At 43.0% G+C, this 11,412-nt stretch overlaps 1 protein-coding gene across 1 annotated transcript; it reads left to right on the forward strand.

Annotated features, from left to right (window-relative positions):
• The first annotated feature begins 4,125 nt into the window (after window positions 1-4,125).
• On the forward strand, window positions 4,126-9,203 carry LOC109631124 (POU domain, class 3, transcription factor 4). Its single transcript, XM_020089758.2, has one exon. The coding sequence runs from the start codon at window positions 4,197-4,199 to the stop codon at window positions 5,283-5,285; it is 1,089 nt and encodes a 362-aa protein (XP_019945317.1). The 5' UTR covers window positions 4,126-4,196; the 3' UTR covers window positions 5,286-9,203.
• The last annotated feature ends 2,209 nt before the right edge of the window (window positions 9,204-11,412 follow it).

Raw genomic sequence — 11,412 nt, forward strand, 5'->3', positions numbered from 1 at the left:
ATAAATCAGTGGTGTTTCTATTTACTGTCAGGTTACTGTTGTGATGGTCAATAAAAAGGCAATGTTTTCTTTTTTAATTATTATGATTATTTCAAGAAGGTGGCTGATGTCATGAAGTTTAAAATCAGGCCTATAGTAATCCTGTTTTCTACTTATTCTCAATTTAAATGAAAACCTCAAACAAGTGAAGGTGCATTTTCATCTTAAATAATAAAATAAAATCATGACACATATCTGATCATCAGCATCAGGCTTTGTTACTGTGTTTCTCATGATAACTGTTTCTCTTTGGCCCAAAAAATAAATGCCTATGTAATAAAAAATCTAATCAAGTAAAAATATTTATCATAATGCAAAAAATACACCTGAATAGGCATTACATTATGCTTAAATCTTTTGAATGAATGTCCAGAAGGAAGTTTTTGTCCCTAGATTTCGTGGAAACATTCCACTGAGAGGCCGAGAGAAACACACCAACTGGACACTGGAAATATTCAGATATTGTTTTTATCTATAGAAAAAAAAATTAATTGAAAAGAAAAAAAAACTTCGCTCATGATGCACGTGCGAACTTATTTACAAAACCACACACACACACACATAATAATATTCATTGCGTGTGTGCGCACCGGGGCTCGCTGCATTATGAATGTACACTTGTGTGCTCTCATGGGAAGAGCTTCAGCTTCATAGACACTCACTCATGATGTGTCCTGTGCTTCCTCCTGTTGGACACACACGCACACACACGCACACACGCACACACGCACAGAGGAGGTTGAGATGACTGACAGCTGCACATCCCGCACTTATGTAAAAAAAACCCTCACGTTTTTGTTTCAAATTGACCATAAAAACAAACGAAATGAACGTGAGATCAGTTTTCCTTGTTAACACAATGTCACTGCCTGCCTGGTTAATGGGGATATCGATTATTGATTAGTCTGGGAGCCTGTGGCGAGGAAGTCAGGGAGAGGAGGACAAGCAAGTTTACGCTGAGAGGATTTGATTTTTTTAAATATAAAAGTAATAATACAATAATCATATTTTTTTTATTTAAATTTGTTTTCTCATTAAAAATGCATTAATGTATATTATTGTCTTTAGTTGAAGGCTCTTCAAAATATGTATATTATTCTAAATAAATCAATATTGGCATATTTTAATAACCATCATCAGCCATGTTAATCTGGATCACAGTGTTTTTTAAACCTCTAACTCGGGGTCACATGTGACAGGCAGCAGGAGCAGGGGTTTGAGGCTGCATGGGGGAAAGTTTTCAGAGGTCATGACACCCAGTGACAGGTCCCACCCTGAGGCCCGAGGCTGTCCGAGCACACACACACATCTACAGGCTGCACACCGGTGCACACAGCGTTTCCACAGCACAGGAAACAATGTCTGGTGAAAGTGGGGGGGGGGGGGGTCAAAGAATAACGTTGTTTTATTGTGTGTTTTTTCACGCAAAAACACACTGATTACTTTGAGCTGCACATTCAGAACATTAACTTTTCATACATTTCACAGAGAGAAATAAAGGCCTTTAAACCCAGCAGCAGAAGTGAATCATGATGGGAAATATTATAGAGTCCAGTTCTAAATAATAATGATAATAATAATAAGCAGGAAAACAAAGAAACCAAACCTCCATTGAATAACATATTCTAGAAACATGGAGACTTACCCAAACTAAATCCAATACCTTCCAAATAAGCAAATATTTCTGTTTGCTTAAAGACAAAAATGAATTCAAATGGAAATAGTTTTTTTAAATGTCTTTTTTCAGAACAACAATGTATTTGGTTTGTGTTTGAATAAATCTCAAACCAATTACAGTGAATGCAGGCTTCACGTTATTTGGGCCTATCCAGCACAAAAGAATAAATACATCAGTTTGCCACAAAATACAACTGATCTGAGTTTACCTGACGAGGATCACTAATATACAGAGGTCATAGTTTAGCCATATTTATATTTACTTCCACAGCCTAACAACAAACAATGTGTCAGGAGATAATCAGCCGTATAAGATTCACTCAGAGCCGCCGAATAAACACAAACACGCTGCTGAACAAACACGATAAACAAGCGCAAACTGGCATTTCATAAAAAAGACGAGATGCAAGAAATTATGGCTCATTAGTGTGTGTGTGTGTGTGTTTTGTTTAGCAGCAACGTGCACGGAGAGCCCGCACTGCTCTGCACTGCTGCATGGTGCAAGTGTAGCGGGGCTGGCTGCTCGGGTTATCTGTGAATGGGCTCTTTATTGGAGGCGCGGAGCGGGGATTTGCCTTTTATGCGCCTCGCTATGGAAACGCGCTCGACGGCAGAAAAATGTCGACGCGAATAAAAGGAATCGGCACAAGGAGCGTTTCTAGAGAAGCATCTGTTACACTTAGAAACTTAGACTATCGAGAGCAATACAACCCCCTCTCCAAGTCGCTCTCCTGCCTGCTTTATCCTGCACAAAAACCATACACTTCATTTTTCTCACAAGACAAAAAAATCATTAAAGCTGTTTTTCTTTTCTTGTATATTTTTGTAACGATTTGAAAAAATATTATTCCCATGCTCAGACTTGTTCTTTTTTTCTTTTCTTTTTTCTCCAAAGTAATCTCTCAAAGTCAAATCTCTTTAGCGTGTCATTTAATCTGACGCGTAAAAAATGGCACACATTGTACTGTAACGCCATGGCTACCTTTGTGCATCTGTTTTTTATTTTCTTTATTGCTTATAATGCTGCATGTTTTCATCCCACAACGACTCAAACGATCCACTCCAGCAATCTGGGGCAGTGGAACAACACTGACGTTCTCATCAAATATTCAGCCACTCTCACAGAAGTTTCCAGGAGTAAACCAAATGAAGAATTTACGCACAGCACCACGCTGGAGTTAGGATAAGAACAAAACAACAAACATATTTTATTCTAATTTATGTCTCCTCCATCCTGTGCTGGCTGTATTACACGAGGCTTCAGAGCAAACCCTGTCCTGCCACCAGCTTCCTCTCATTCCTCCGCTTACTGAGGCCCTCTCCGTCCACCCCTCCAGCGGCCCTGTCAAACACATCCATCCCGCGGTCCGCTCACCTGCTCCGGCCTCCTCTCTCTGCCTCCCTCTCTCTCTTCCTCCGTCTCCACAGCCTTGCTCCTCGGCTCGGCGCTCTTTAATGACTTTCTGGTGGCTGCAGCCTTCTTTTATTTCTCCTAAATGTATGAAAATGTATGCAAATTTAAATCAAGCTTAACCTGGAAGCTCGAGCAATATATTTAATGGAATTTCAAACCCATAAGAGACTAGGACGCAGTCATCTAATGGCAAATATAATTACGCGGCTACGTTTTTACCCTCAGATGTGCAGATATATCCTTTTTACCCAACTCTGAGAGACCCTGATGAGATACTTAAAGATTGGAAGTGTGAAGGTGTAATGTGTGAGGATACATTTGGACTGCGTCTTTGAGAAAATGAGAAAGTGAAGAGGTTTTCGGTTGTAAACATGTCTGATGAACACGTGTCACCATGTTGCAGTAAAAAGTCTGAATTTAGCCAAAATCTAATTTAAAAGTCTAGATTGTAGTTATAGACCCATGACATGTGATTATTGTCTGACCAAACAGGACATGGATAATGGCCCGTGCGTAAAACACCTTTGCGGAAACCCTACCTTGAGACGTGTCGTGTTCTATGAACACTGGAGGAAGTATTCTCTAAAAGTTAATCAGTAGCAGTGTGAACTGCTCTTGGTTTGATTGTATCCTTCTAAATTAAGTGCTGGCACGTCTAACAAATGCCATTGCGCTTTAATCTCCTCCTTCGCAGGCGCTCAAGGGTGACAGGAGTAGCAATAAACTCGTGCGTAAATCAGTTGGAAACTTTAATTAATAAACAGGAACTGCGCTTCACGCGCACATCGTTCCACAGCCAGACCCACTGGACCAGTACCCCGACTCACTTCCGGTTCGACTGCCTGTAACCCTTTCCTTCCCGCAGCACCGCTGCCAGAGGCGGTGGTTCTGGTATCCGCGCCGTCATTGGTGGAAGCGCGTCGTCACTGCGTCTCCGTCGCTCCGTGAGTGGCGGTGGAGGCTGTCAGTCAGTGTTAGGCTGCTGCCGAGACTCCAGAGAGAGGGAGATGTCAGAGGCTGAGCTGCTCCCTCCCTTCAGTAGCACTAGTGGGGTTCAGCAGCCAGCATGGCCACAGCTGCCTCCAGCCCCTATACCCTGCTCAGCTCCAGTCCCATGATCCACCCGGACAGCCAGGCCATGCAGCCTGCTAGCCCCTACAGAGGACACCAGAAACTCCTCCAGAGTGACTACCTGCAGAGCGTCCAGAGCAACGGACACCCCCTCGGGCACCAGTGGGCGAGCAGCCTGTCGGAGGGCAGCCCCTGGTCGGCCTCCATGGAGCAGCAGGACATCAAACCAGGCCGGGAGGACCTGCAGCTCGGCATCATCCATCACCGTTCCTCGCACGTAGCGCATCACTCCCCTCATCACAACAACCATGGCAACCACCCGGGAGCCTGGGGAACTCCCGTGTCCCACAACTCCTCCATCACCAGCGGGCAGCAGATCAACATCTACTCCCAGACGGGCTTCACTGTCAACGGCATGCTGGACCACGGCGGGCTCACGCCTCCACCCAACCCGCAGGGCCAAGGCATGCACCCGGGCCTCAGGGACACACTCAGCCCCGAGCACAGCGACCTCGGCGGGCACCACTGCCACGACCACTCCGACGAGGAGACGCCGACCTCGGACGAGCTGGAGCACTTTGCCAAGCAGTTCAAACAGCGGAGAATCAAGCTTGGCTTTACGCAGGCGGACGTGGGGTTGGCTCTGGGCACGTTGTACGGGAACGTCTTTTCCCAAACCACCATCTGCAGGTTCGAGGCTCTGCAGCTGAGCTTTAAAAACATGTGCAAACTAAAGCCGCTGCTGAACAAGTGGCTGGAGGAGGCGGACTCGTCCACGGGCTGCTCGAGCAGTATAGACAAGATAGCAGCTCAGGGGAGGAAGAGGAAGAAGAGGACGTCCATCGAGGTGAGCGTGAAGGGGGTGCTGGAGACGCACTTCCTCAAGTGTCCCAAACCCTCCGCGCAGGAGATCACGTCGTTGGCGGACTCGCTGCAGCTGGAGAAAGAGGTGGTGCGCGTGTGGTTCTGCAACCGACGGCAAAAGGAGAAGCGCATGACACCGCCGGGGGAACCGCCGCCGCACGAGGGACCCTACTCGCACAGCGGGAGCGCGGGGGACGCGTCCTCGTGTCACGATCTCTGACCGAAGCATCGGGAGGAATCCCACCACCACACACCCCCACCCTAACCCCGGCACAGACTCTCGAGCGCACGGGGTGCACGGCGGAGGCACCTTCCAGTGCGCAGCGCCTGTCCCGGTACGGACTCGTCCCAGACGCCTCTCCAGCACTGAAACAATAACAAGAGATACCCGTCCAGCCTTCGTCGTTTTCTAACTGTCATGAGGGCATTACTCTATTCTATAGCGGCATATCAAACGTCACATTTCACCAGGTTTTTTATTTTTTTTTTGGAGCCAAAATGATTTTCTACATCACGGATCTAAATACAAAATGTGCCTATATAATAATAACCTGCCAGCGCCTTTGGTTTGTGGTTTGTGTCACCATTCTCCCATCAGCTCGATAATAATGACAGTGTGGGGACTGATGCTTTTTGATTTGTTTTGGCTTCTCTCTCACGCACACACACACGCACATACTCACACACACACACTTGGCCTGTGCCGTATGATCAGTGGAGTGAAACTGATAATAATATCACTTTTCTTAATTGATTTGTTGCAGCACCAGAGGCCATTTTACAGTCCACCTCACGCTTCCCTGCGGGCTTATACACGACGCTTTAGTTCTCTGCATATTCACATTTACAACATACTCTCAGCAGATCTGTAATTATTATTCTATTTTATTATTATTTTTGCATATGCAGATACAGGCCATCATTCCAGATGTAGAGCTACCAACAGAATAGCACTTGGAGGATTTTTCTTTTATTTACATCCTCCCCAATGGCCTTGTGAAGCCACACACACACACACACACACACACACACACACACACACACACACACACACACACACACACACACACACACACACACACACACAGTCAGAGCTATTTATAAACCCATTTATTTGATTTCAATCATCTTCGACCATACAAACTGTGTGGACTCTGAACCAGAGCCGAGAGCAGAGACAGAGAGAGGGGCTTGAATGACGCTATACACCTGCCTATAATTTTATTGTACGTTCACTATCAAAAAAATCTTTTTATAATCTTAAATACTCCTGTTATTTGGTTTATTTCTTAAGTATTTTTTCGAATATTGTACAGTTTTATATATTACCCTTTTGGAAGTCATTAATTTAAACAAATGCTCTTAGTTATTCATGCACTTAATTAGCAATGTAAAAAAACAAAACAATATTTTCAGTAAGATTGAACTGTTTCGGCGGTTTTATTCCAAATTTCGATGAACAGCTCGAGTGATTATTTATTTTCAGTATAAAGCTTGTATTATGTTTTGAAATAAACTATGTATGTTGTAATAAACAATTTCTTGCTACAACTGTTTACTGTCCAAAAATAATAATAACTAAAGATTTAGAATTTAGAAATAGACTTCAAATTATTATTAGGATTATGTTATTATTATTATTGAAGCAATATTTAAAATGCTAAATTAAATTGCTTTATTCAATGGTCCTTTGAAAATGTGCATAATTTGAATATTCTGTGTTGGGTAATAGTTCAAAGTAAATTTATGACTTATAATAATTATACTTATTACAATCCTTTTATATATCTATATTTTATGCTGAAGCAACATAACCTTCACTCAGCTTCAATGTCATGTCAAAGGGCAACTTTTCAAAGTTTTTTTCTTCTTCTTCTACTTGCATGTCACTAACAGCTGTAAAATATCCAGTGGTTCAGCAGGACCCTGGCTTCAAGTCTGCAGGCTCTTTATACAGATCACAGCAAAGCTCAGACGCTTTCTCCCGCAGTCCCACTAAAATGTTATTGTCCGGGCCCTCTGCCCTCCTCAATCAGACATGCGTGATTTATCGCCTGGGCTGCTGGGCCTGACAGCAAAACACAATGACAAGCACACACACTCAAACACACACACACTCGCACACACAATCAGAAGCAGATGAATCTCATTTCAAAGACTACAGCTGCGTATAATTGGGCATGCAAGGGCAAAATAGAGTTATAGTCCCAAAAAAGAAAAAAAAAATCATAATGCCTAAAAAAAATTTAAGGATGGTTTTGGAAATAAGTAGGCCCATAGATGCAGTGCTGCTTAAATGATTCAAAAATAGAGCTGGAGAGGGAGAGTGAAGGAGGGAGAGGAGGAGAGGAGGAGAAGAGAGGCGGAAGGGTGCTAGGCCTTGCCTTGAAATGGAGAGCCTGACTGGAATACTAATGCATCTGAATTTATGCATCTACTCAGTCTGCAGCCCTGAGAGGGGGGTGGGGGAGACACAGAGAGGAGAGAGAAAAGGGTGTGAGGGTGGAGGTGAAAGGGGGCGGTTATGTAGAAGAAGAAGAAGAAAAAAAAAAAAGTAAAACCATGGCTGATTGATTCCATCCATCTATTTTAGTTTGAAATAATCCCAGATTTCTGTGTGGGGGATAAAAAAAAAAAGAAGAAAAAAAAAGACCCTGAATGGAAGAGGAGCAGCCAGCAGCCGAGCAAACAAGCAGAGCGAAGCCAAGCACACTGCAGTGTCTCCTCCACCTCACACCGAAGCAGTGTGGAGCTCCAGCACCAAAACACACAGAGAGTAACACTGTCCAAATATGTCTGTAATGAGTAACGCATACCTCCACATACATAACTTATACCAAAATGATTGACTTGGGGAAAATATGAGAAATCCAAACAGGTGCGAGATGAAAGCGTATTTGTGCGGTTTGAAAAGATGAACTTGAGGTAATCGTTTTTTCCAAAGTGCTGGAGGTTGGATGACTCTGTGGTGCACGTCAGCAGATAATTGAGGCTCTGAATCAGATGATGAGTATAAGCGCAGGCTGATCATCAGACAGGACAGTGACAATAGAGGTGTGGTGGCAGTTTGCAGGATGAGCAGGAGTTGTTTACTGACACCGGCTGACTCTCACCGTCTCCTTTCTCATAATCATCCCAAACCTTCTGTTCTCTTCTCATCTGTATCCTCTGTCAAAGTCTTTGGTTCAAAGTTAGAATGTCAAAAGTGTAAAAACTGACAAACAACATCATGAAAATTCCTCTAAATAAATTGTTTTCCAAAGCTTTTATTAACAACAGTGTTATTTTGCCCCCGACGCTTTAAAAGAGAAAATCTCTGAAGGTCAATAAAGTGAATGAAAAACATTAAGATAAAAGAGCGGTACGTTTAAAGCAGGGCAGCAGAAAAACTCAGAGAAGGCAGGAGAGAAAAAAAGTTGGTAAGATGCTCATATATGTGTGTGCAGTAAAAGTGGCGTGGTATGAGGCCAGAGAGAGGACGTCGCACATCGCATCTCTCTCTAATTAGATAGGAGGGGAAAGCACAGGGCTGCAGTGTAGTTGTCGTACGGAGAACGCACATAGGAACACAACAGCTGCCCACATGAGAGGATTCATACATGGGAATAATGAATATCGGCTGCCAGGCGGCCACATGTGACTGTTGGACTTTTCTGTTTCTTCTTCACTTTAAATGTACATACAGTAATGCTCCTTTACTTCTCCATCCTCCTCTGAGTCCTTCCAACAAAAGAAAATTGTAAGGTCATACATGTATTTTCATACCTCTTCTTTTAGGCCACTGTATCTGATCCTTGTCATCATACTGGTTGTTACAACTCCCTGTATGTGTTAGTGGTTCCCAACCTTTTTAGCTTGTGGCTGCTCAAAAAAAGGATTATCATCTAATAATAACTTGCATATATGCTATTATAAGATTATCAAGTTCAACGTCAGAGGGATTTTTATCCTCTTGTTATTTGAATGTTTTTTTAAAACGCGAATAAAAATTTCCACATTTACAGTGAATCATGAGATATAAGCAGATTCTCAATTCACATCTTATTGTTTGTTACACTTGCTGTAATTGAGCCTTTAGAATAAGAACACTGGAAAAATCAACTGAAAAAATAATGAACACTACAACTACAAAGAAAAATCTAAAATAATAGCAGAATAATTAGTTTCATATGTAACAAAATTTAATTGGGGAATTTATTTTAATATATATATATATTAAAAATGCTATTATGAAATTAATGAAGGATGGGATATTTTTAAAAGTAATATTTTACCACTTGCATGTGTAACATTTAATATTTTGTTTAATAAAATCATGATTTCCTGTGATAATTCCCAAATAGCTGATATATTTTCTTGTCCCAACCAAACATCCCTATAAAAAAAGTTGATCTTTAAAAACACAGTTACTGTTCTTCCACAAGTGACAGTACTATAGAGGGAGCAGATAAAATATGCTGATATAAATGATTTACAGAAGTTGATCAGACTTGCAGGCCTCTGCTGTAGCCAACAAATAACGACAGACTCATATCAACTCTGAAAAATCTAAAATCAAGGCCTTGCCAGACTTTGATGAAGCTTAAACTTCTGACAGTGACACTCAATAGTTCAGAAACTGTTATTCTATGAACAACTCTTTGACCTCAGAGAGCGAGCGAGGCTTTGATTTGATCTGGAGCGACAGACTTCTGGTGTTTTCACACCACAATTTGCATGTTTGAAATTGCTCAAACACATTTTTTGGCAATGCTTTTCACACTTGTTGCACCTGCAGGGATTCACACGCGGTTTCTTCGGCTTCTGCTCGTGTACTTGCGTAGATATGGAAATACAAAGCAGGTCAGCTCGTCTCTCACCTCTGCAGGGCACTGACACGAACTTCAAAGTGAAGGTGGCCAAACTTGATAAGTGATGACTGGAGGGCAGAGGGACCATTGTTTGGTAATGACAGTGTATTTGGGGACAGAACTGATTGGAGGAGAGGAGAGAGCAGAGTGGATGAGGAAGGCAGGGATTGTTAAAGAAGAGGAAGAATGTTTAATGCGATTAACTGCGTAACCTAAAATCAATTTCACATCCTCAGTTCTGGCATCCCCTGACGAGGCTGGGCAGCTCCAGTGCGGTGTGCAGGGTGGGGGCTGGGTGCTGTAAGACAACCAGGCTATAAGAGTCTATAAGAATCAGGAATGGAAAATACTGTGTGGCTCTTTGTAGCCACTGGTTAAATCTAAAATTCCGTTGTTTTTTTTTCAGTTTAATTTTTTAACTTCTCCTTAGATCAGTGCAGCCTCTCAGAAACCTGCTATCTCCAGTTTTTTTTAATATTCAACCACTGACAAAGACTGAAGAGAAAATGGTGTCAGTAGAACAGCTGCCTCTGTGATCTTATTGTTCGTCTCTGCCGAGGCTCTGCCATTCATGTCTTTGCAATTACTTTGACAATTAAAACCATATTAAGGTTGTGCAGTGTGATAGCTCCATTAAGGAACACATGGGCACCCAGTGACACCCGCAGTTTGTTATTTTTGAGGCTGCAAAACTTTGATGTGAGGTCAGGTGGGTCACACCAGGCCGCAGGGGGTCAACATTTGAAAAAAGAAAAAGGCCTGATTTCCAAAACTACAGAGACAAGTGGCCTGAGCTGTGTTTAAAGAGGAGCTTTCATCATCCCACTTTCCCTGTGAGCATGTATTGAAGGAGCACACACACACACACACACACACACACACACACACACACACACACACACACACACACATTAGTGGTATATGTGAGAGGAGAAAGGCCTGTTTATGGCTCAGAGTAAATCACTGTGTCTGATATCTTCACTTGAGACAGAGGGCTGATCACTGCTCGTACTGCTTGTTCCACATTAACTCATTATCACACACGCTCACTCCATTAATTCTCGTGCTTTTATTAGCAGCAAGAGTGGATACGCGCACACACACACACACACATATACGTACACACAGTGGGCCGATGACAAGCAGTGCCTCTACCTCATCTGACAGCTAATGGCTTCATTAGGAGCAGCGTGTTAATTGGCTGACTTTGGGGAGACGCTTGTTAATGAGGATAAATAGATTCACACCTGAGCGGGGCGCTACCCGGCCACAGCAGCACTGTGGGAACTCTGGATGACGGGCAAATGTGCACTGCAAATTTGAGCAGAGAAGCACTTTATTATGGGGTATAAGTCACCGTGAGAGACACCCTGTCCCGCTCGACACTTCCTCCCAGCTCAAACTCAGTAGTGTTTTGGTTTTTTTTGCTTGCCAGGCAGACTTATTAGCCGAGTGGTTGATTAGCACCAGGAGGCCAAAACAAAGAGCAGTATGTCA

The sequence above is a fragment of the Paralichthys olivaceus genome, chromosome 9 (assembly GCF_024713975.1).
Source record: "Paralichthys olivaceus isolate ysfri-2021 chromosome 9, ASM2471397v2, whole genome shotgun sequence".
Taxonomy (NCBI): domain Eukaryota; kingdom Metazoa; phylum Chordata; class Actinopteri; order Pleuronectiformes; family Paralichthyidae; genus Paralichthys; species Paralichthys olivaceus.